Genomic DNA, 26868 nt, shown 5'->3' on the forward strand with positions numbered 1-26868 from the left:
CAAAGACCCTCTGCCGCCCTTGCATATAAGAATTCTGTGCAGGGGAGTGGCAAGAGCTACCCAGCAAGGGAGAGGAGGACAGCAAATAGGGAGGGATTAGAGGAGCACAGAGTGAGGTAATCTTATCTCTGCATTTCCTGAGCCTTGTGGGTTTACAACTTTCGTGCTGTAGATTGCAAGATTGATTTCACTGCTGGAGTGGGTGTCTGGCACCAAAGGCACTCTATGTTCCAGGGCAACTTTTCTACACCCCAAAGCCTTTTTATCCCTATTCCTGAGGCTCTACCCAGGGCCGACTCCAGCGTTTTTGCTGCGCTGCTGCCTGGAGCCGGCCCTGCCTTTACCTTTTCAAGGGTTACCCAATTTACACCCGTATTGAAAGCAAGTTTCAGCTACTGTATGTTGGAAAGTAATATTGTGTGAAAGTGGGTCTGTCTCAGCAACAGCTAAGTGCGCTCAGGATTTTTATTGCAGTAAGTAGCATCCAACAATAAACAAATGTATTTGCTTGTTTACTGGTATGCTCATTATTATAACATGTAACAACTACACTGCATATAGTTTCTCATTATTTTACTTACTAGGCTTATGGCAAAAGGTGATTGAAACAGGGGTTTCAAACATGCTTTTTAGAATGAGATGTCTGTGAAAAGGACTGTGTAAAAATGATACCTTTTTACTCCAACCCATCTGCACCCTGAGGGTATTCCAAGGGATATGTGTAGACTTTTGAAAGCAAAATAAATGTTTATTTTTAATTCTTCTCACATTGCAGAGATAACATAGCTAAGAGAGAGTGAGCTGGATTCTTTCCCTTCTTATGCATCAATAGAATTGTTTTCTCAATTCTAATCAGTTACACCTGTGTAAACCCACTGCTGGCAAACAGGGTTGTACAGGTGTCACTGGGGGCACACTGATGTATGATTTTCAGATCCCAGGTACAGTTTGCTGGGTAGATAGTAAGAGAAAATCTCTTCCTGTGAGCTGAGCACATTTGATATGGAAATCAGTGAAAGATAAATATAGAACCTGGGGTGCCACTCTTACCAGAGTTAGTCAAATAGAAAATTGAGGCACAAAATTATCCAGAAAAAAAAAGTCAACATTTGCAATAAATTATTCAGCTGGCTCTTATCGTTATAGTTACTTTCCAGAGCAAGAGTACTCTTTCAGTGTTTAAAAAGCTGAATGAAAGTAATAAATGTATTTCTATCAGTTTAGAAATCTAAATAAATAATCACCTGATGCCCATCTTGTGCTCTTATAAAATTTAAAATTCACATCATATACAAAACATAATATATGTAGGTAAGAATGAATCATACAGGCACTCCACAGGGGTGTGATTTCTAAGGCACACTAAGGTGTTGTGCATTAATTGGGCTGTGCAGACCCTGCCAGTGTGCTTTAACGTAGTGCTGTTTGAACCACTACTACATTAAAGCTTTACTGTGCACCAGCAGAGTCTGCACAAACCAATCAAGGCACAACTCATTTGTGTGCTTTAGAACTCAGACCCCAATAAAGCACATTACTTCAAGCATTAAGGCAACCCCACCATTATGACATTCTCATTCTTTTTAGTGCCAATATTTATTTTCTGTATTCTTTTGTTTTTTGGTATTAAATACATTGTTAAATCAGAGTCAATATTGCCAGTTGTTTATTTACTTCAGGAATAGCCCAGGTTGCTATTATGAAAGTCTTGGATTTGTAGAAAAAACATTTCTCTCTGTTCTAAATCCCTTTATATGTGGGTCTACACAGATGGGGTGAGATCCTGTGCTGTGCCTCTAAGAAGCACAGAACGAAACTTGCACCCCCAGAGGCAGGGGCGGCTCCAGGCACCAGCACACCAAGCACATGTCTGGGGCGGCAAGCCACGGGGGGCACTCTGCTGGTCGCCGTGAGGGCAGCAGGCAGATTGCCTTCGGCGGCATGCCTGCGGAGGGTCCGCTGGTCCTGCGGCTTCGGCGCACCTCCCGCAGGCATGCCACCGAATCCGCGGGACCGGGGACCTTCCGCAGGCAAGCCGCCGAGGGCAGCTTGCCTGCCATGCTTAGGGCGCCAAAATACCTAGAGCCGCCCCTGCCCAGAGAAGTAGGCCATAGTGGCTTTAAGCTCCCTTGCACCCTTCTGATCCTGGGCTGTTCTGTCGAGTGGCCCCCTGTGAAACTTAAGACAGCCCTGGGGGCCAGGGTAAGTTACAGCAGCTGCTCCAGGATTGGCTAATAGGCAACAACATTGTCCAGAGTGTCCACAATGCTACATGCTGTTCTCCAGTCCCCAACATTCCCCCCATACCAGGGCTTGCAAGGGGCTCCTCATAAGACAGCTTTATCATTGTCTTCTAGAGTGTATCTGCCAGGAGAACTTTCCCCTAGCTGGAATTTGGAGCTTTAAGGACCTTTTGCATGGCTCCAGCCCCTTTACCCAGCATAACCAAATGCATAATGATGCATTTCTAACCATTGGAAGAGTGAAGTCTTCCAGGAGGAGCAGTGCGGGCACAAAACCTAACTGGCTTCGAGACTGATCTTGATAAGTTTATGGAGGGGATGGGCTGATGAGACTGCCTGCAATGCCATGTAGCTGATCTGAGACTGCCAGCAGCAAATATCTCCTACCACCGGTGATGGGTCACTAGATAGGGAGAGCTCCCGAGTTACTACAGAGAATTCTTTCCCAGGTGTCTGGCTGAGGGGTCTTGCTCACATGCTCAGGGTCTAACTGATCGCCATAATTGAGGTTTAGAAGGAATTTCCCCCCAGGTCTGATTGGCGGAGACATGCAGGTTTTTTGCCTTCCTCTGCGGCGTAGGGCACAGGTCACTTGCAGGTTTAAACTAGTGTAAATGGTGGACTCTCTGTAAGGTGAAGTCTTTAACTTCAGTGACTCAGCCAGAGATCAGGGATCTATTACAGGAGCAGCTGGGTGAGGTTCTGTGGCATGCAACATGCAGGAGTTCAGACAATATGATCACAATGATCCCTTCTGACCTTAAAGTCTATGAGTCTATAAGTCTAAAGGGGGTGGAGTTGGAGTCTATAAGTCTAAAGGGGGTGAGGCTCTCACCCTTACTTATCATGGTTCTGATCCTGCAAACATAGATTCATAGACTCTAGGGCTGGAAGGGACCTCGAGAGGTCATCGAGTCCAGTCCCCTGCCCTCATGGCAGGACCATCCCTGATAGACATTTATCTAACCTACTCTTAAATATCTCCAGAGATGGAGATTCCACAACCTCCCTAGGCAATTTATTCCAGTGTTTAACCACCCTGACAGTTAGGAACTTTTTCCTAATGTCCAGCCTAAATCTCCCTTGCTGCAGTTTAAGCCCATTGTACTCATAGATACTCACAGATAGATTTATGCATGTGTTCACAGTTAAGTATTTGCATAAATATTTGCAGCATCAGAGCCTATATGGATGCATGATACAGTTAAGTGGAGTTAATCCAGATATACACAAGTTTAAGTGGTATTAGTATCCGGCCCAAAGTGTCTGCTAGTAACTTACCCTGTCCAGAGGGCTTGCCCAAGGCCTATTATTACCACAGGAGACCCACTTAAGGCCCAATATGAGGAAGTGACACTTGGGTCTAAAACCAAAAACAACTTCAGTATATGGAAGTATTACGATACTCAGTGTTGCCATTCTCATCATTTTCTTGTGAGTTTTGCAATATTTGTTGTTTTTCTTAAAGCCACAGCACCTCAAGTCATAATTTTGTGGGACTCTGATAGGGTGACCAGATGTCCCGATTTTATAGAGACAGTCCTGATTTTGGGGTCTTTTTCTTATATAGGCTCCTATTACCCCCACTCCACTCCCAATTTTTCAGACTTGCTGTCTGGTCACCCTAGGCTCTGAGCTTTCATTTTTTTAAAAAAAGTAAGTTTCTAGCCTTTGTGGCTGTGGAAAAAGCAGGAACCAAGTGCCCCTCCAGGCTCAGAACCCAGAAGGCAATGAAGAATCCAACCTGTATTATTTTTTTAAAATCTCATTTTTTAAATTCAATCATATGATTTTGGGGACTGGATTCATGATTTCTGAATGGTCAGGGTTGGCATTGTGGAATACATTAAGCATAATTCATTTTGATATTTCTTTATGGTTTATAGGTTCACCGTGTAAAATAGTAATAACGATCTCTGGCTTAGGCTCTTCCTGACAGATAGGCTTGGAAGGAGTTGATTTTTATCAGTGTACATCAGTAAACGTTGATTTCACACCCACACACACACAAACCGACAGAAACCTATTTCCAGCAATAATAACCAAAATTAGACAGACAGACAAAGTAAGAAAAACGTTATTTGAGAACGGATTACAGTTTGATTAAAGGATATTTACTTTGTACATTTTGACATATGATGTTGACAATTCGTGTTTTAACAGTTATAAAGCTTTCACTTTTTGAATCTCAACATCTACTGTCATTAAATAATTATTTAATTTCCTGCAACTGTGAAAACTTATATTGATAAAAATGGGAAAAAAGGCTTACAAATAAATATTGATATGATCTGTAAAAATTATGAAAGAATAAAAATTGAATTCTGCCACGCCTGCTGCTGGACTAAAGGCACAGAGCTTTAGTTCTCCCAGTTGGTCATTAATTGCTGGGAAATGCCCTTCCTATCAGTTTTTATTGATGAATCTGGTTTTCATTTCAGATTATTTCCTTGTCTTGGTGTCACCAGCTCATTGCTACATCATTAGTGTCCCAAAGCTAAATTGCTCTGGCCCTCCGTGGACATATGGGGCCTTGATTTACAGAATTCAGGCCTGCCTCCATTTTGTGCATCTGTTTGACATGTGTGTTGTTGAATGTGCATGTGCAAACTTAGTATTTTGCATGCACATGTGACTGTCTAGTCCTGTGCATCTTCTGCAAGCACTTTATGCAATACATCCACCTAATAGTCTACGCAGGGCTGGAGTCTGAAAATTAGGTGCCCCATGAACATTTTTGGAGAGAGAAGAGAGCATGTAACTGCATCCCAGGTTATTTTAGGACAGTACTTAGACAATAGGACCTCACTCTTAACTGGGGTTTCTCTATGCTACTACAATACAAATTATTACCAGTAATAATAAAAAATATAAACAGTTATACCAATGTTTAAATTGGATTTGGCAAAGAAAAAGAAGTGAAGGGGGTTTCATGTAGAGTCTGATCTTGGGTCAGCTCAAACACCATATCAGTTTTATGGTTATTTCATGTGGGTCGTGGTGTTTATGGTGGTATGGTCGCCCGAAAATCTGATTGTACTGCAAGTTAACTTTCCCATGATGGCAGCAATGTTCAGGATAACGTAGCCCAGCCCAGCATCTCGTGAGAAACTAGATAAGATGGCAACGAGTACACAGCATACATGAAACCAAGGTATTTGTGGGCATCTGCAAAATGTAATTTACTTGAAATCACTATTGTAAAATGAGCTGGAACAAGATGTCTTATATGTTCTGTAGATTCAAATATGTGTTTCTGAGCCACTGATTTTCAGTGCGAAAGATGACAAAACTAATAACGCTTGAATATAACAAAAAGGTTTCTGTTTTAAGCCAAAGCTGCATGAAGCACTTACTTTGAATTTCACAGCATAATGCAACTCAGACACTGTTTTAAATCTGTAATTCATAAATTCAATCCACTTCTACATGGAGCTGGGAAATCTCTTTCTGATGGTTATGGTCAGAAGAAAAAAGTAGAAATCCAAAATAAAGTCACTCTCCTTTGTGTGTCTCTATACAAATATTTAATTGTGTACTATACTGAATCTTAGGCATCATACAGGAGTTAGGTCATTTTGTAGAGGTTACAACAGAGGAAGGCAACCTATGGCACGCATGCCGAAGGCAGCCCGCGAGCTGATTTTCAGTGGCACTCACATTGCCCGGGACCTGGTCGCTGGTCCGGGGGGCTCTGTATTTTAATTTAATTTTAAAAGAAGCTTCTTAAACATTTTAAAAACCTTATTTACTTTACATACAACAATAGTTTAGTTATATATTATAGATGTAGAAAGAGACCTTCTAAAAATGCTAAAATGTATTACTGGTGCACGAAACCTTAAATTAGTGTGAATAAATGAAGACTTGGCACACCACTCCTGAAAGGTTGCCGACCCTTGGCTTGCAACTTAATGATATCAAGCAAGTAAGGACATTAAGGAAAATATTAGTTCATTTTTACTTTTTCAAGCATATTGAGTGACTCAACTTTTTTAGAACAAGTGTGCTGCAAACTTTTGAGAACAGAGACTTGCATTTGATTAGAAAGGTTATTATGGTTGAGATGTGATTCTAATCTAACTTCTATCCCTACAACTCTTCAGCTGCTTAAAACATTCTGAAACAGACTCTTTTGGGGGCTGGAATTTCCCATGTTTGGTTTCAGCACAAAAGCATTAATTTTTTTTAAGTTTGAACAAATATTTCAGCTCCCTCAGTTATATGAACATGAAAAAAATAACACTTCTCCCAGATGTTACAAGTTAAAATGTTGGGCTTGCATAGCTCCAAAGTGTCTGAAGCTGGAATCTTCAAACTTACTACATTTTATACTTCCTACTGAGGAAGGACAAACAAAGAAAGCTGAAAGAAATCAATTCTGTAAGAACATTTTTAAAATGAAAATCCTAATACAACAAAATATGCCTGTGTCTTTCTGCAAGGTTATTATTCTATTCTGGATTCTAGATTCTATTTATTAGACATTTGACACTGTAGAACACATTTTTTTTTTCACTGAGAGTAGTTTGATTTCAGGAAGGAGTCAAACCGTTCCTTGTTGGATGCTGGGATTGTGGGCCAGTTTTTCAAAACATGGCCTCCATTTTGGCAACATCCGTTTGTGGGCACAAAAAACTGTGGGTGCAGTTAATGTCACTTGGCTGTGGAGGTACTTGATTTCAGGTTTCTTTCATCCACCATGGCCCTGGGGAACCCTGGTGATCAATGTCCATACTTGAAAGAGTTGTATGGATGTTCGGCCTGGTAAGCTGCCTCCTAAGGAGTCTCAGGACCATTGTTCAGATAATGCACAGCATGGGATCCACTACTGTACACCCCACTAAGTTATCTCTGGCTGCAAAGCTGAGCAACTTGGGAGTCAGTGCTCATCAGTGTATGTTATATGGGGGAGTCACAGAAATTTCAAAGTTATTAAATTCCGCCCTTGTTGGGGTTCTTCAGTACAGGGGCAGGGGGTTGTTTTGTTTTTAAAGACTTCCTCATATGTTTGATCAACTCAGGGTCAAATGGGGCAGTACAGTTTTAACAGTTATCAAACAAACTCTGCATTTATCAAAAATTATTTAAGGAACTGTTTGGTCAAGAAGAAAAATCATAATAATCACCATATTTTCATGATATTTTGGAGGCATTTACTGGTAGATGTTGGTATGAACTTATTAAGATGGGAAAGCACCCAGCACTAATTTAAACATGAATTCCTTTATTACGTCCAAAGGCCAAATGGTATTTTATACCAGTGGTTCTCAACCAGGAATCCAGGGGTCGGGGGGGGCTCCGAGCACATTTCAGGGAGTCCGCCAAGCATGGCCGGCATTAGACTCTCTAGGGTCCACGGCAGAAAGTCAAAGCCCCGCTATGCAGGACTGCAGCCCAAGTCCCCAAACCCCACCAACTGGGGCTGAAGGTGAAGCCTGAGCAACTTAGCTTTGTGATGCGCCCTGTGGCATGGAGCCCTGGGCAATTGCCCTGCTTGCTACCCCTTACTGTTGGTCCTGGCTGTTATATGCAGAAAATAGTTGTTCTGGCAGAGGCGAGCCATGGAGTTTTTATAGCATGTTGGGGGAACCTCAGAAAGAAAAAGGTTGAGAACTCATTTTATTCATTTGCACTAAACATGGCTAACAGCTTGAAAATAAGCAGTCACTACCCCTAATTCAATAACAAAGTATTCATAAGCATGTGATCAGTACACTTACAAATAGGCCAGACCTAGGGAAAACTGTCTCATCATAGCATGCTCGGGCATGATCAAGTAGGATCTAACAAAGAACTTTCAGATTCACAGCTCTCTTTGTACTCTGCAGTTAGCTTGCTTGCTTTAGCCAAAAACTCAATTTGAAGCAGTTCTTCCTTGTTATTTTCCTATCTCCTCCCCACTCCTTGCTTACCAGTAGAACAGTCGGAAAGTTTGTGCTTGTTTCTTTTAAGACAGTTTGCCTTTGTCTTATTACTGTAGCTTTTCACTTTTATCAGTTACTTTTTGAACCATTCATCCTTCCTACTACAAATAATAAGTAATACTCACAACCTTCTTTACTTGCTGATTAGAGTCTTTTTCGGCTTACTAGCCACAAACTATAAAGCAAATATTATTTTTAACCAATCTTAATATCACTTTAATTCTTTGATTTCCTAACTATCTTTACAAAACTAGAGCATTCACTTTATAAATTTTTTAAATCATATTCAATATTATAGTGCATTAATGAAAAATTCAGCTTTGTTAACTTTGGCCTTGATCCTGCAATAAGTTCTGTGCAAGTGAGCCCCTGTACCCACGTAGAGTTCATTGCAAAATCAAGGCCTATCAGCAGATTGGTGTAAAAGAGGATGCATGCCCTGACCCGCTCCTTTCCCTCCTGTCTTCAGGGCCGGCTCCAGGCACCAGCCAACCAAGCACGTGCTTGGGGTGGCACCTTGGGGCGGCGCGGCCCTCGGGGTTGTTGGAGGTTTTTTTTGGTTCGGTGGGGCGGCGCTGGAGGGTTTTTTTTTCATCCGGGCTGTGCTCGGGGGGGGGGTGGCGTTTTTCAGTGGCATGGCACTTGTGGGGGCCGGGGCTTCAGGGGGGGGTTCTGCGGTGCAGCACTGGGGGGGTTCGGCAGCGCGGCGCTCACAGGGGGGGTGTTACGGCGAGGCAGCTCTCTTTTTTTTCTCATTTTGCTTGGAGTGTCGGAAAAGTTAGAGCCGGCCCTGCCTGTCTTGTACCTCATGCCCCTCCTTATTTGCTTTCTGAGATCAAGTAAGCTTTGTTTGCACGTGATTAAAAATACTCATTCCAAACACTATTAAGAACAAGAAATGTATAACAACTATAAACATTACATGCACACTACATATATTTAACACGTCTTGTGTTCTCAAATTTAGTGTCCCAAATGCAGAGACAAGGCATAGGTTTATTAAGATTATTTATTTGTTAACACAACACAGCTCTAACTCTGAGCTTCTCTGGCAAAACAGGAAGATTAACATCCATACTAGCCTCTCGAGTTGAGTACAGTGCTAACTATGGTCTCAAATTCAGCCTAGTAGCAGGATGTCATGTGTTCAACATATAGTCTTCTTTGTTCAGTACAAATAATACACTGTGAACACGTATAAAATGTTTTGTATGGTCTCCACTGTGATTCATGGCTATACTTAAATAATACGTTAATTGAGATGTATAGCTGCAAAAGCTATACACTGAGTTTCAGTTGGTCCGTTTTTCAGCGCATAGGAGAACAGTTTTCCCTTTTTACCAAAAACAATTAGGCTGTGGGCCAAATACTGTCCTCTGATACACATACACTGCGCCCCCACATCAACGCATATAACAGAAGGCAAAACTTGGTTCACTGAGTTTTATTATATCCTTTAAAATGCTGTTTAATCTTTATAATACAGTGCCTGTACACCTGTCATTACACTATAGCTACACTGGAACAAAGAACAGAGGCTATGCTTACCGGATGGGGGACTTTGTCCTGGGAAGCAGTGTCCATGAAAAAGATTTGGGGGTTGTGGTGGATAATCAGCTGAACATGCGCTCCCAATGGGACGCTGTGGCCAAAAGAGCTAACGTGATCATGACTCTGAATCTACTAATGCATTTATGCTGTAATTATATTGTGCTTTTTTATAACAAATTACCACTAATTCATATAACTGGCTGGTTAATAATGTGTCTGAATTATTTATTTTTTATTTGCTTTCATAATATCACGTATTTTTAGATTTCAGGTTCACTAACTACATTGTTTTTACACTGAAATTACTCCAGTCACGTGGGCACCCTAGCAGTTATCTGAGTGTAGTCGCAATTAAAAGAATCAAAAAGTGTAAATATCATTTAATTACACTGGAGAACAGGCACTCGTAAAAAGTTTATTTTTGTTTTAGAGATAAAGGTTTCAGAGATATTCCCTATATTTACATGTGGACTATCACTAGAACTAGTAATCTCTAGCACCAAAATTAATTTTAAATTATCCAACTATAACTGCAGTGTCATTATAGTCATTGTATTATAACCAAAATATCTTTGTGTGTAGCCAATTTCAATTATGCTCTGATGAGGGTCCAAAGGATTAGGTGACCTTTGCTATTAATAGCAAAAATAGCAGCTGCTATTTTGGATATATTTTTACATTTATAAAAACTTTAATGTACAGAGCTTCCCATTTATTTTACAACTTTGTTTTTATTAAGAATGTTGTTGGGCACTGCACTGAGGAGAGGATTGTAAAGCCTTTTCCACATTGCTACATCAGTGTGAGCTGATGTAACTCCACTAATGTCAGAGTTCTAGCAGCTTTACAACAGAGGAGAGAATCAGATCCTTCCAAAACAGCAGTAGCAAATGAAGGCAGAAATGTGTTGCATTCCACAGAGTATGGAATAAGGTCTACATGCAAGTTCTTGCAGCCCTGTATGAACTGCATCATCAGTTTTTTGCCTGTGTTCATGTGACAAACTGTGTTTGCATATAGACACCTATCTTAGCACTTTTGTATCAACCACGACAGTATCTGAATGCCTGGGATTGGCACCTTTGGCAATGAGAGCACAGGTCTTTAATATCTGAGCTAAAGGTAAACTCATTAGTAACAAATCTGTCTCAATCTTTTTTTTAAAGGGTATTTGCTCCTCCTTTAGGTTGTCAGTAACTTATAACCAGAAAGGTCATACTGCAAACTGACAGGGGAAATATCACCTTACTCTTTACCTAGCACCATTAGCTTCACTGGCATATGGTATTATTCAATGTGAGTAGGGCATCACAATGTGACCCTTTACCATTACAATAGAGTCAGCAATGAAACTATTTTTATTTGCAATAGTCACTTTTCCTCTTTCAATACAACCTAAAGCCATTCCATGAGTTAGCTATGTTATTTTATCCAACCAAAATTGGACAGAGATTTGCTAAGGTTTAATCCAACACTCAATGCGGTCAGTGGAAGTCTTTCCATTGATTTCAATGGGTTCTGATTCAAGCTGTAGCACAGTGAAACTCAGACAGGCTCTCGAGCCGCAAGTGGCTCCTTAACGTGTCTCCTATGACTCTTGGCAGCACATAATATTAAAACACTGATTTAATTAACAACCAATCAGGATGCTTTTACTGTGTTAACCAATTGTAACTAATAAAATAATAATACTTAGACATTTTTCTCTGTGAATCATAGGCGCCGACTCCGTGGGTGCTCCGGGGCTGGAGCACCCATAGGGAAAAATTAGTGGGTGGTCTGCACCCACTGGCAGCCAAGCTCCCCTGAGCCCCCGCCCCGCTTCTCCTCCCCTGCTGAGCTTGCCGCGTCCCCACTCCTCTGCCTACCTACCAGCGCTTCCCCCCTGCTGCTGCTGAACAACTGTTTGACGGTGTTAGCACGCTCCCGGGGTGGGGGAGAGGGAGGTGCAGGAACATGGCCTACTCAGGGGAGGAGGCAGGGAAGAGGTGAGGCTGGGGTGGGGATTTGGGGAAGGAGTTGGAATAGGGGCAAGGAGGGAGTGGAGTTGGGGCATGGACTTTGGGAAGGGGTTGGAATGGGGGTGCGGAAGGGGTGACAAGATGCAGGGCAGGGACAGGGCCTCATGAAAGGGGGGCGGGGCCAAGGGGGGGGTCATGCACCCAGGGATAGAAGGGAAGTCCACACCTATGGTGTGAATTATAGAGTGAGTGAGTGTGTGTACACACACACACAATATTTACCATCATACTGTTTAAATATGAATATACAGTACTAGTGTAAATGAAGCAATGTATATATAGACTATATAGTACTAGTGTAAACTCTGGCTCTTTTGGGTAATGCGGATCACTAATTTGGCTCCTGAACCACTGAGGTCTATGTATCACTGCTCTAGCACATTTTATATATAGGTTTAGCAGAATTTGATTTTTTGTTTAAACATGACTATCAATCAAAAAATTTTTAAGCACTTTATTTGTATCTATTTAAATTTTCAGTAGCAGGGAATTATGGGGGGGGTCAGACAGTGGGGGGAAGGGTCAGACAATAATTATTTAATGACAGTAGATTTTAAGATTAGAAAAGTTAAAGCTTTAGAACCATTAAAACACAAACTGTCAACATCCTATGTCAAAATATACAAAGTAAATATTCTCAGTGAAACCCTAATTAGTTTGCAAGCAGCATTTTTCTTACCTTGCCTATCCATAAATGTCTATTATTATTGAGAGAAATAATTTTTCTTTGGCTTGCATGTGTATGATGAAATCAACATTTGTCAACGTTTACCAATAAAAATCTAATCCTTCCAAGCCTATTTAATTATAATAAGAAGGTTTAACCTTTCTAATTTATACAGTTGGAGCTTTTAAGAATTATAGAACCAGAGTTGTGTATTGAACAGCATGTGCAGGTCTAATAAATCATGTGTTAAAATAGTCCTTCAACCTCCTGACAGAATAGTAAAGCTATCATAAAGAAACAAACATTGACTTTAAAAACAAGGCATACACAGTGACATTTAGCTGGTACAAAATGATAGTCTCCATGTAAATCCAAGTAGGACCATTTCCCCAGAACTGACTAAATGACATTCACTGGTTCTGAGGTAAATATTTATGTGTTCACCATGTCTCTAACCAGCAGATAAGTGAAGTGGAAAATGAATTCACAAGAGAAGGTTCCCACATTAAAAATATATATGTCATTACTATTTTGCCCACAAAAGCTAAAAGCATCTGGGGGATTTGGGATAGCAGACTAGGATACATTTCTTTTAGTAGTTGGTGGTAGGGTGATCACCCATCCCAAATTGGATGGGACAGTCCCAAAATGCAGAGTTCAAGTCCCAAATCTAGGCGGAATGACTCCAGAACAGTCCCCCTTCCCCACAAGGCCCGGCTCCTGCTCCTCCTCTTTTCCCCGCGGACCCGACCCCTGGCCAGGCTAGAAGCTGAAGCTGGGCCATAGTAAGAGCCACCCAGGGAGCCCAGGTCGCTATGGAGAGCCATGGACCCTCCACCTGCCTTGGGTGGCACAAACTGGGGGGTGAGGACATGGGCCAGGGGTTGCTCCTGGGCACCTCGGAACCCTGTCCACAGCAAGTGGAGGGTTCGAGGGTCTCCACAGTGGCCAAGTCTCTCTGGACAGACTGACCAGGAGGCTTGGCTTTGGGGAGGGGAGAGAAAGAGCGGCATGGAGGCTTGGATGGAAGAGGAGGAGCGAGGGCCTTGGAAGGGGTGGGGCTTCTGCATGTGTCCTGCTTTTGCCTTTTCAAAGGTGGTCACCTTAGTTAGTAGCTTAAATTGAAAATAGCTCGTATGACTTTAGTTCTCACCCCTAGTGTCATGGTCCTAACACACAAGCTCAGCTATAGTGTAAGGACTCAATCCTGAAAACACTTGTGTTAAAGTTTTCAAAGGTGCCTGAGTGACTTAGGCGCCTAGGCCACAGTGACTTTCCATGAGATTTAGGCTCCTCAGTGCCTAAATGACTTTTGAAAATGGGACTTAAGACCTTTTTAAAATTTTCACTATTAGTATTCGGAGCAGTGCTTACCAATGGGAGTCAGTCAACCACACTAGTAAGCAGTACATCTGTAGCAAGTGGCTGAAGGACTGAGCCATCAGCTGGTGCCACAAGTCATCATCATCATCAGGTTCCTATTACGCCTCTGGCATTTAGGGCAGTGATGAAGGTCCTCCATTCCTGTCTGTTTCTGGCAAATCTTTCAATCATTTCCCAGCGGTGCCCCAGGTTTTTCATCTCTGCTTCCACAGCTCTTTACCATGTTGTTTTTGGGCAGCCTCATTTTTCGCTTGCCATCAGATGTCCATCTTATTGCTACTCTGGTGATGGAATCAGTTACCATCTGAAGTACATGACTGATCCATCTCCAATGCCTCCTGGCATTGATAGTGCTCAGATCCTTTAGGCTGCACTGTGCCAATAAATCTTGGTTTGAGATTGTTCTGGGCCAAAAGATACCAAAGAAAGGAAATCTCAGTGATTGTAATAACTGGTGTGGTATCACATTTTATCTATGCCAAGTGAAGTATTGTGTAAGATCATAGTCCAGAGTATATCAGAAGCAGTTGATAGCATTCTCAGAAAAGATCAAGCTGGTTTTTGGAAAGGGCATGGATGCACAGACCAGACTGTCACTCTATGAAACATAATAAAACAGTGCTTAGAATGGCAATGGCAACTCCACATAAATTTCATAGACTTTGAGAATGCTTTGGATAGCATTCACAGGACCAGCCTATGGCACATTCTGCGGGCATATGGAATGCCTTTCTGTATAATCGTCATCAAAAGTTTCTATTTCAACTTTACATGCAGTGTTGATCACAGTGGTGCCACAAGTGTGTGAGGCTTAATTCATTTCTGTAAAGTGCTTTGAGAACTTTGGATGGAATGATGTTTAAGAGAAGACCATTATTAGTGACAGAAACTTGTTCCACCTAGTAACTCTTGCTAGAGATGATTTGGCTTCCAGAAAGTTTAATTTGATGGTTGCCTTTCAAAGAACTAGAGGGGAAAACTAGGTTTTTAAAGATGCTCCACTGATGTGGCTTACCCAGGGGCTGTTGAACCACATTTGCTTTTAGAAGAGAAGAATAACCCTTTAATATGTTTCCTTCCACCATCCATGATTGCACTTCCACCGAGTCTCTCTCTCTCTCTCACGCATCCCAGCACGTATTGGTTTAGGCCCACACAGGTGCTTTGCTCAGCAAATAGAAAGCACCTGGATCTCTTCATTCCATCAGAAAGGCTCCCAAAAGTAGGGAAACAAACCTAAAAATTGTACTATTCTATTCTGTATAGGTTCTTGTATCATTCTCCTCACCATAGTATCTGAGTGTTTTCCAGGAGTGTATTAAGTGAAGTGACTCACACCTATCATGAGTGGTTTGATCGCACTAAAGTTGTCATACAGATTCAGCCTCTTCCTCACCTCCAGAATCGTCCTCTCTAACTGAAGAAGGAGAAATGTTGGCCTCAAAGTCCAAAAAGTTGGAAACAGAACCCCAGCATAGATTATTTCCTCTAACTTATTTAGACAACAGGTTATGCAAAAAGAGCAAATATTTTTCATTTATGTTTTCCTGAAATCTTCAAGAAATAGTGGGATCTGCATCAAAGCATGCATTTGTGTATACTTTTCAAATCTTCGTTCAACAATAGGACCATTAATGAGTGGAAATGAGTCCTTGTCACTCAAAATTGTCCCTATTATTGAGAGAGGTCCACTGGATCGTTCCTGGATTGATCTGTTTGCATTACGAACAAGAGCACTTCTCCAGAGAATAAAGCAGAGGCAAAGCTGGCAACACACAGACTATCTGTGGCTAAACATAAGAACATGTGTGACTGGGCAGTTTCTTTTTTCTATGCATTAATATCTGCTGCCAAAGGATGTCATCTGTATATAGAAGCTCCTCTGTTATTTCTGAAGGCACAAACGTTTGTAATATCCTTAATTTTGGGAGAATGCTCTCTGAGGCAGGTAATTGACGGTAAGCTCCATTACCCTGTGTCTGGTTGACTGACAGATTTAGTCACATCCAGATACTGCAGTGAAGGGACTCACACTCCCCCCGCAAACACACACTTCAATTGACGATCAATAGATGTCAATTTCCTTTCACAGAAATTAATAAGAAAAGAAATTTATTCTTTCCTCTGGGTGCATGGAGCACGAATGCACATTGACAGTGATGTGAGTTACATGTGCATACTGAAGAGAAAATAAACCCTTTAATGTTTGCATCCTCACTCTGCAATTTAAACATATTAGCAAACTGTCCCTTAACCACTGTGCTCCAGACGGATCAGTCAAATATAGTCTCCTCTGATCAGCTCTGTAAGTAATGAAGATGATACTCTTTCTATGAACTATATGAAGGGAGTTCAGAACTTAGCTGTCAGCCTCTAATATGCTCTCTCATTATTTGAGCTGTCCTCCCACCAATATTTCATCTGATTGCCGAGCTTAGTCAAACATTCAATGAATAATCTGAATGGAATTTTGAACAGGAGGAGGAAACATTATGGAAGGCCCTGAGGACCTGCCAATCCTCAATATATTGTCTTACTTTATTGGCTCTATGAGGGGGAAAGTGTTTCTCTTTTCTTTGTGCTTCTAGAATCAAATAAAAAAAGTGAAAAAGGTAATGTCAGGACATTGGAAAACAACAAGGCAAAAATAACTGCAGATCTCATATATTTTGAAATGTCAGACTTTCAACAAAAGCTATGCTTCATTTCTTCACATATGAGCACCTGCACTACCCAAAGCAGAGATTCTGTTCCCCCATCAACATCTTCTACGTTCACACGTTTTCCCGGAGGAAGGTTTCCTTTCTTGTTTTTAGACCACCATCAGCATTACAAACATACAATCTGACAAAACCTTTGGAAATTCCAAGGGAAAAACAAAATTGTTAAACCAAAGTTAAGCTTTTAAGTAAATAAAACCTTAAGGAATGCACCTTAATAATATAGTATAGCTAAACACACAAAAATATCTGCAAGGTAGGAAGTTAAAAAAAGATCATACTTTAATAATAAAAAATTTGGCCGTATTGAAATGCAGTTAGGGTAACACAACCACCTTAACTTTGGGTTTTGTTTAAAAAGATATTAACAGTGTAACAAATCCATGGCTAACTAGCCACTTGACAACTGTCACTACTGCAAACGACCACCACCACCATTCAGTACTTCATGGAAGAAGCTGGATAGAAACAACATCTTCCTGCTCAGAAAAATCATAGGCCCCCACCATTTGAGCTGAAAGAGCAGCACTCATACGTTTCAGTAGTAGAGGACCTATCGCACAATTGATCTGTGTTAATTCTGTCCAGCAGATGCCACACGCTTCATCAGTGCATTACAAAAGAAGAGATTACAGGGAACCAGTTTTTTTTCTTTTGATTTGAACATTCCTCTTCAGTGTTCACAGCCTAACCACTACAACAGTGTGGGTTCATGAGAGATGACATTACTTTTCATATTTCATTTAGTCAAACAAATATTTTGTATGGTGGAAAACAAGTTAGATTTTTAAATGTTTAAATTCAGTAGTCTAAGGTGTTATCAGAGGTACAGAATTATTTTTAAATAATTTTTAATCTGACAGTCTCTTTCTAGCTAATAATAATGGGGCATCTGCTGTACTTATCTACTGGCAACGTGGATATTTTATCATCTGTGAAGAATTGTATCTGTTACATACAACATGAAATCTGTGGTGAATGTTTATGTCAAATTGCAGCTCATCACTGTCTGACAGGCTTGCCTGAGATTTACTGACATTTTCTTAATAGAAGCAGGTAAAAATGAATATTTATCTGTGAATGATAATTGTGCTGCTGCCCAGGGGGGGAAGAATACTTTGAAGAGCAATAATAATTATTGTTTCTCATTTGTATGTGAAGACCTACCTGGGAAAAGTTTACCTTTTACAGTAGGGTTCTTTAAACAACTCTCTAAAACTGGTGTTGTGGACTTCCTTGTATATTGTCTTTCAGTGACTCCAGATCAGATTTATTCAGGCCTGCACCAGTCTAATTACAGGTGCTTTTTTATACCGATTTAGTTAAGCCAATGCAATACTCTGTGTGGATATTCCTGAATCAGTTTAAATCTTGCTTACATCAATTTAGCTTACACTGATTCTTTAGGAAATGCAGCTACATTGATAGAAGCCTGGTTTAAATGGACTTAAAGGTCTCCATGTAGGGATTTTATATCAGTTTACATGAATCAATTTTTAAACAGCAGCTTACATGTAGACTGGCCCTCGGTTTTTAAATTTTCTGATTTCCAGTCCAGTGGATGCGCTTGGGATCTCAGTTCTTTGTGTCTTGTGCATCATCTCCAAAAAGGATTCTGTTAACTGTAAAGATTCATAATTTTGTTGATGATGGGAAAAAAATCCAGCCCACGTTCTCACAACTGTGTTAGCGCTGCAGGGCTAACAGGAGTTACACATTAAAAATGTTGCTTTTTGTCAGAAAAGTAAGCAAATATAAGCTTGCATATGCATGTGTTTGACTACAAGGGGGCAATTTTACATAGTCAATTTTCTCAACATAATTTCTGTTTAAAGTTTTTTGTTTCAATACTTAAAATTCAATGGATGCACATACAGACCTATATAAAGCAGGTGAATATTGTTTTAAAAGGTTTGCATATGTGACAAACTGTGGCTGCATGCATATGCTGCCTTTGTCAGCAAAGATGGAAGCCAAGACTTTCACCGCTAAAGCCTCAGAAAACTCCTTGGCTGTGCAGTCACAGAGATCAACCACTAGAGGGAGACATGCTCACAAGGATTAGGCCAGTGTGTTAAATACTCCTGCTAGACAATCTTGCCCAAGCATCTGAGGTCAACGGAAGTTCAAATCCTGATTGGGGTGCTTTTTTTTTTTAAATGAACCATAGCCACATACATACATATCCCATGCTTGCCAGTAGGTTTAAGCCTGGAGCCTTCAGCACCAGAAATACAGGCCTGCTACTTTGGCACCATAGCAGGACTTTGTTTTTTTAATGTTGAAGGTCCAGGCTCAGCTCCCATTGACAACCAGGCTATCTGTGCGTTTGGCCACAGTTTGCTACATATGTACCCTGGGTCCATGTAAACAGTGCTTTGTATCCATCTAAAACAGATATAAACAATTAAAATCATATTTTAAAATAGAGAGGGACAGACAGAGCATGGCAAATGACTACACATAACAGTTCAAATTCAAGGAGCAAATTAAAATATGGTAAGGATTTCATTTTAAAAACGGGGCTTGTCATAAGATCAGCAGTGAAGGACCATAGACAGAAACCAAGCATATATTTAGGATGCTAGCTCTGTGGAATAGTAGTGACAAAAATAGGGCAGCACATTGCCACTCAATAATGAAATTTTGTAAATTCTGCAAAAAGTGCCTAGGCTCCAGTAGGTATTCCATAAGTCATTAAAATTAAAATATAAATGATCTGTATTAATGTAATGTGTTGTGATGATACCAAACCCAATTGCTTCTGTCTTTTACAGATGATAGTCAGTACGTCCTCATCATTATATAAACACACAGTAGCAGGCCGCACGACACCAGAATTATTATGTACTGCATTGCAGCAATTTGTGTACAAAGAGAGTGAATATATTGGTGATAGTCAAACCCCAAAGTATACAGCCCTTCAGTATAGATAACCAGCTGGAAGGCCAGATGTTCCTCCAAACTGCTTTATTAAGGCTGTGCCCAAGGCCTTGGATTTGCACAGTGTTGGTTCAGTTCACCAGTTTGCACCCTAAAAAATTTAATGTGAAGGCTAGGACCCGACGTTCACTATGGTTTGTGCAAACTCAGTGTGTTTTGCCACTGACTTCAATAAAAGCAGGTTCGAGCCTACATTGCAAAAGATTCATGCTGCCCTAACCTGGAGTCTCCATAACTGAGTTAGACAGCTCATGAAGACAGGGTCTTGTGAAACTTCTTATACATTTCATTGATCTAGCACAAAAATAGCCTCTCTATTTATTACGCTCCTGCAGTTTCACTCTACAGTAACGTAAACCACACCAGACCCTCTCACAGCTTGTTTTCATTTTCCTCTACGGAACAGCAAGCCCCAAAAATCTCACACTATAAGGAAGGTGGGAATAAGATGCAAATTTACAGGGTTAGCTTGCTTTACACCCCGACTATCCCCATTATCCTAGCTGCTGCACAAAACTTTTCCAATACTATTTGTTCAATATGAGGGGAAAATACTCTATACTGTGCAGTCAATTAAAAAGGCTATTGTAGCATGACTCCTGTAGCTTTCAACTTTATGGGAGTCTAAAGAAGGACTAATGCCCTAGAATGCAATACATTTTAAAAATCAACTGCTTTCAATTAAGCTAAGCAATATGACTGGCAACTAAAAAGCAAACTGAGAAGACCAGTATGGGTTTTTCTGAAACAGAAGTGTCTCTGAATTTCTGGTTCACCAGAAAAAAAAAAAAATGTTTTTAATGGTTTGGTTCCAATTTGGAGTGAAACCAAATTTCAAAATATCATTTCTCATGAACTGGAAATTCCAAGTTTTGGCCAGTGCCAATATTGAGATTTAGTTAACATGTTACATCACTTTGAATAATACAGTGTTATATAGGTGCTAAGCATTATTTTCCACAAGATAAAATCACATTTAAATAAAGCAGCAATATTTTCTTCCCATTCACAGGTTCAGTCACAAAACTGAATAAAGTACTCAAACCAAGCGGGATAAAGTACTCAGACCAAGTCATGTTGTAAGGGAGATGCTTACACTTCATATTGATCTAGTACTGCCAAGGGAACAGAGATGTATTATTTGTGTACTGTCGACTCATAACCTAGAGGTAATTTTAAAACAAACTTCAAGGGAATCTGGACTGTCACTCTGGACAGATCCCAAGACAAAAATTGCTCATCTGAAAAGATGACAACTTTGGGGAGCTTTGAGTATGTGAACCACTTTGAGACAAGATAGTGGACTAGAGTCTCCATTTTAAGTGGTGCCCCAGGCAGCATAACAACAGCGCAAAGTGGGTGTATAATGCTACCAAATCAGAATGGTAACGATTTACATGCACTTCGCACTGCTATAGATGAACCCAAGGGGCAGGGCCATGGAGAATCTGGCCCACTGTATCAAAGCAAGTAAAGAATTTTAGAAAACTTAGACCGGCTCCAACCTAAGAACCACTGGGGGTGGAAGGAGGGATGAATGGGAGGAGATACATATCTGGCAAGGAGCTGGGGCTCAGGGGAAGAACTGAGGCTGGTTTGGCAAAGAGATTGGGACTTGGAACATGGAAACTGGATCAATAAACTGGAGGGACTGAGACTGGATGAGGAGCTTGGACAGGGAGCCAGGGGGCCGAAGAGAAAAAACAGACTGGACAAGGAGCCAGGAAAGGAGAACTGAGATTGGTTGTGCAAGGAAACTTGGGGCAAGGAGGTTGGTGGGAGGTTCAGACTGGGACTGGCTGTGCAAGGAGACTGGGACTGGGCTGAGAAGACTGAGGAGTGGAGACTGGGACTGGGTAGGTGAGGAGAATGGGACAGAGTCAGGGCAGGGAAGAGACAGGACTGGGACAGGGAGCAGAAGGAGTCAAGATTGGTGGTCCAGGCATCAGTGTCTGTCTTTGTGATGGGGTTTTCACCCCACACATGCTGGAAAGGGCCTGAGATGTCCATTAACCTGCCTGTTCACCCCTGGAGGGTGAGCCAGGCCTAATTTGAAATAAAGCCCAGCTCAGGGAGAGCAAGGTTTGTCTCCATATAGAGCAGGGTGAGCCCAGTACAATGAGGTGGGTGAAGGCTCTTTGCATTATCCCTCTCTTGCACAGAGAGGGCAGCCACATTCTGGCCCCAAACTAGCACAATCGGTTATCTCCAAAGACTTGTCTTTTGGCTTATTGCTGCTAACTATCATTTTAACCCAACCACACCACGAATCTGATATGTGAGCTTCTATGACTCTTGTCACACTTGTTTTTAATGAAGAGAACTGACTTTTTATCCAGGAGTAGTTATATGACAGAAGACTTAGCTTTCAGGAGGTCTCTTTTGCTTTCATTTAGACCAGCAGTTCTTAAACCTTTACTGCAGCCTGGATCCCTTTGGTTCTCAAACTATGTTCTCACACCCCTTATCAAAAATCAAAATATGTTCTCGCACCCCTTAAACCTAGATATATTTTTGCTTGTACATTACAGTAATCGTTAAAAAATGTATAATGTTAATAAATACATAGGTTTGATGAAACAAAGTAGTTATACTTACATGCCTGTGCTTAATTTGTATTTTCAATGATTTACCTTCTAAAAAAATCTGGTATGTCTCGCACTCCCAGAAAGGGCAACTCATGCACCCCAGGTTAAGAACCACTAATTTAGACCAAACATTTAAAAAAACTCTTCCTACTTTGTTTATGTACAACACATGATATTATAGATCTACTTTCCACCATAGGGTCAGCTGCAGGTCCTGCTGATGTCAGTGGAAGTCTTTCCATTGACTTGATTTAATGGAGCAGGCCTTACATTTGCCATGTCCTCTGTATTCAGCTTAATTATAACTGGTGCAACAAAGTCACTTTTAAAAAGCCTTCCTGGGAATTTAGAGCTGCCCACTGCAGCTGTTACTAATGTAATCCACACACCTTCTGGGTGTGGTGCTGTGTCCTATCTAGTGGCACTGAGACCACTGAGGGATTAATGAATCTGCTACAGCTTTAGCTAAGGGCCACGTGACTTTTAACTCATTCAGTGGAGACTCATATACTAAGCTCCAGAGATCCCATGTTCGATCCCAATGACCAGGGTCTGTCGGTGTTATACTAACAGCAAATTCAGTCTTGCACATTATGAGTACGCAGAATTTTCACTGACACCAGTGGGCTTGAGATGTAAAAGGAATATGGCATAAGGTCTGCAATCTGTAATTGTCATTTGAACTTTCAAAATAAAATACTAAAAAAAAAATTTTCAAAGTAGGATCTTTTGAGATTTCTTGGTGCTTGTCATCTCACTGGCTTGTGTGACAGTGAGAAGTTGATGTAAACCTCAAAGCAAAGGCACATGCTTTTTGTCTCTCCTCCAAAGGCATGCACGGTAAGATGTGTCAAATATCAGCAGTAATTACACAAAAATGCATAGCCTCTTAGCAACACTAATGTGCTGTGTGAAGCTCAATACTTGTTATGAAACTTTAAACATTTGCTTGTTATAAAATAATCTGGGTTTCTTTTTAAACATACGGTTTCCAGAATATTAAAGACAGATGTGAATATGAAAAATGAATTGAAATCTATGAAAAGCTAGTAAGTATTAGTTGAAATGGACTTTTGTTTTAAAAAAAGATATGCAGGAGTAATGCATTTTAAGACAGCAATTAAAGTAACAGGATAGATTTTCTCTACTCAATGTTTTGGAATATGATTTGCAAGTAAAGAAAAGAACCAGATTCTAAGAGGGTGTAAACTGGCATAGAGCTACTGATGCCACTGGAGATACACCAGTTTATACCAGCTGAGTATCTAGCCCAAAAGTGTTCTTTGGGACTAAGCAGTAGCAGGAAAAGTGAACAGCAGCGAGGGATAAATGGGGGGAAAGTGGGGGGAGAGGGAAATTACTGACATTCTTGTCTGAGGCAATAACGTTAAAAGACTAGGGTTTTTACAGAAGAAAAGTTGGATTTTTCTACATTGATTAACTGATATAATTTTTATCTTATAGGAACACTGGATGTTCTGAGCAGAAGGAAAACTGGATGTTTTGAGCTGATCTAGTGAAAATGGGACATAAGTAATTTCACATCTGAAGCTTTTCTCAAATGAAGGAATTTTGAATGGGACCCATTATCATCTAGAAGTGGCAGCCTTTTTCTATGGGTATCCTGGGGCTGGGAGAGGGGGGAATGAATTTCACTAACTGCACAACAGAAGCCAACGTGGCTGTCAAACCCAAAACAGTTACCGAAAAGATGCTTATTACCCTGACCTTGGCCATAATCACAATTTTGACTATGCTACTGAACTCTGCTGTAATTACAGCTATCGGCACTACCAAGAAATTACACCAGCCTGCAAATTACTTAATATGTTCATTAGCTGTGACAGATCTGCTTGTTGCTCTTCTAGTCATGCCCTTAAGTATTACATACATAGTGATGGATACATGGACACTGGGATACTTCATCTGTGAGATATGGCTTAGCGTTGACATGACCTGTTGCACGTGTTCAATTCTTCATCTTTGCGTCATTGCACTGGATAGATACTGGGCGATCACAGATGCTATTGAATACACCAGGAAAAGAACGGCAAAAAGGGCCGGATTTATGATAGTCACTGTGTGGACTATATCCATTTTCATTTCGATGCCACCTTTGTTTTGGAGAAATCATCACAGCATCACAATTCCCAGCGAGTGTCGCATTCAACACGATCACGTGATCTACACTATTTACTCCACTTTTGGGGCATTTTATATCCCCTTGACACTAATACTGATCCTCTATTACAGAATTTACCATGCTGCAAAAAGCCTATACCAAAAACGGGGGTCAAGCCGCCACCTAAGCAACAGGAGCACCGACAGCCAAAATTCTTTTGCCAGTTGTAAGCTCAAGCAGACATTCTGTGTGTCAGACTTCTCGACATCTGACCCAATCACGGAATTTGATAAAATACATGCGTCAGTGAGATTTCCTCCTATTGATAATGACCTGGAGCTGGCTGGTGACCGTCAGCAGATTTCCAGTACACGGGAACGAAAGGCTGCTCGCATCCTGGGACTGATCTTAGGGGCTTTCATCTTGTCGTGGTTGCCATTTTTCATTAAGGAGCTTATTGTGGGCCTGAGCATTCGCAAGGTGTCTGAAGAAGTAGCTGACTTTTTGACATGGCTTGGCTATGTCAACTCCCTTATCAACCCTCTGCTATACACTAGTTTTAATGAAGATTTTAAGATGGCCTTTAAAAAGCTTATTCGGTGCTGGGAAAATTCTTAAAAGCACCTAAAGGTAGATATGACGTGACTCCTAGGCCTTAAGAATGAGTAAAATGCTCTGAATTTGGTAACATTTTGCTTGGAAAAGGGGATTTTTGTGTTTGTCTCTATGCTTGACTTCTCTTTGGCCTGTAACTTGTTTTGCTGTTTTCTACCTCTCGTGTTATTATGGTACATAATTTCAAATAAATTTTATTATATTGAGGCACAGAATTCTTGAGAAAATAAACTAAAAACCCCAATTATCCATTCATTTTTAAAATATCTTATTTAAGCAACAATTTAAAAATACATATTTATAAAACAAATGGTTGAATTAACTTGCACTATGACATGGAGGCTTATAATCTATATCCGCATAAGTACTTATCTGGTAAAGAATAAACTCATCACTAAATGAGTGCAAAGGGAGCTGTAAACCTGTAATGTGGCATTCAGAGAAAAACTGGTTATTTTCCTTCTGAATGAATGGTAATTTTCAGCTTAGTTTATTCCCAAATAAACCTGCTCAGAACACATTCGGCTCTCCTCACACAACTACTAATCTGGAGTGAATCCAGATAACAGAGCAATACTTGGCTCATTTCTTCTAAAAAAAGGAGCCTAGCATATACTCAAAGAAAACTTCTTGTTTTAGTTGGTGCCTCTTTAAAAATCACACAGCTAGATTCACACAGCTAGGGAATCCAGCAAGAGAACTGGTCCTTATTACTGAAGATCCTTCCTCTGTGGGAAAAAGAGTGGAGGTGCTGACTGCCATCTATTTTATTGTCAGAAGCCAGAGCCTCCAACATGGAGACACCAGAACAACATCTGCATTCTCTTTCCTCTCCTGAATCACTTTAGACATTGTGGGGAACAGGAGACATGTATATAGCAATCCTCTGAGCCATGGTTGCAAGACGACATCTGTGGCTCCTGTTCCTGATTCCCTCCATTGGGAATAGAATCCTGGAACCCTTGTATTGTGCCCAGAAACAAAGAGACAAAAACAGCCAATAATCTACTCAAATACCTTGACAGGTTTCAGAGGGGTAGCCATGTTAGTCTGTTTCAGCAAAAACAACAAGGAGTCCTTGTGGCACCTTAGAGGCTAAGAAATTTATTTGGGCATAAGCTTTTGTGGGCTAAAGCCCACTTCATTAGATGCATGAAGTGAAAAATACAGGAGCAGGTATAAATACTGAAAGGATGGGGGTTGCCTTACCAAGTGTGAGGTCAGTCTAACGAGATAAATCAATTAACAGCAGGATACCAAGGAAGGAAAAATAACTTTTGAAGTGATAAGAGAGTGGCCCATTACAGACAGTTACAAGAAGGTGTGAGTAACAGTAGGGAGAAATTAGTAATGAGGAAATTAAGTTTAGGTTATGTAATGATGCAACCACTCCCAGTCTTTATTCGGGTCTAATCTGATGGCGTCCAGTTTGCAAATTAATTCTAGTTCTGTAGTTTCACTTTGGAGTCTGTTTTTGAAGTTTTTTTGTTGATGAATTGCCCCTTTTAGGTCTATTATTGAGTGGAATTAATTTGCACACTGGATACCATCAGATTAAGCCTGAATAAAGACTGGGAGTGGTTGGGTCATTACAAAACGTAAATTTAATTTCCTCATTACTAATTTCTCCCTACTGTTACTCACACCTTCTTGTCAACTGTCTGTAATGGGCCACTCTCTTATCACTTCAAAAGTTATTTTTCCTCTCTTGGTATTCTGCTGTTAATTGATTTATTTCAGACTGACCTCACACTTGGTAAGGCAACCCCCATCCTTTCATGTATTTATACCTGCTCCTGTATTTTCCACTCCATGCATCTGATGAAGTGGGTTCTAGCCCATGAAAGCTTATGCCCAAATAAATTTCTTAGTCTCTAAGGTGCCACAAGGTCTCCTCATTTTTCAAATACTTCGAGATACAGACAACACTATCTATCACTTGTCTGCTCAGCTAGCCTGCTCGGACATCCATCTTCCCTTTTACATGTAGGGCTCAAAAGGACAATAGGCTCTTCTCCACTCATAAGCAGAGAAGATTTGAGTTCCCTCAGGAAGTGCAGAGGGTCTGGTACTTCCCTGTTTGTTGAT

At 40.8% G+C, this 26868-nt stretch overlaps 1 protein-coding gene across 1 annotated transcript in view; it reads left to right on the plus strand.

The window, feature by feature from the left end:
* The window catches only part of HTR1E (5-hydroxytryptamine receptor 1E), a 37205-nt gene extending 12236 nt beyond the window's left edge, over positions 1–24969 (plus strand). Inside the window, exon 2 of the mRNA XM_032771851.2 lies at positions 23508–24969. Within this exon, the coding sequence (XP_032627742.1) occupies positions 23659–24783 (1125 nt within the window). The 5' untranslated portion in view covers positions 23508–23658 and the 3' untranslated portion in view covers positions 24784–24969. The remainder of the gene's footprint in view (positions 1–23507) is intronic.
* The last annotated feature ends 1899 nt before the right edge of the window (positions 24970–26868 follow it).

This window comes from Chelonoidis abingdonii, chromosome 3, assembly GCF_003597395.2.
Source record: "Chelonoidis abingdonii isolate Lonesome George chromosome 3, CheloAbing_2.0, whole genome shotgun sequence".
In the NCBI taxonomy this organism is placed as follows: domain Eukaryota; kingdom Metazoa; phylum Chordata; order Testudines; family Testudinidae; genus Chelonoidis; species Chelonoidis abingdonii.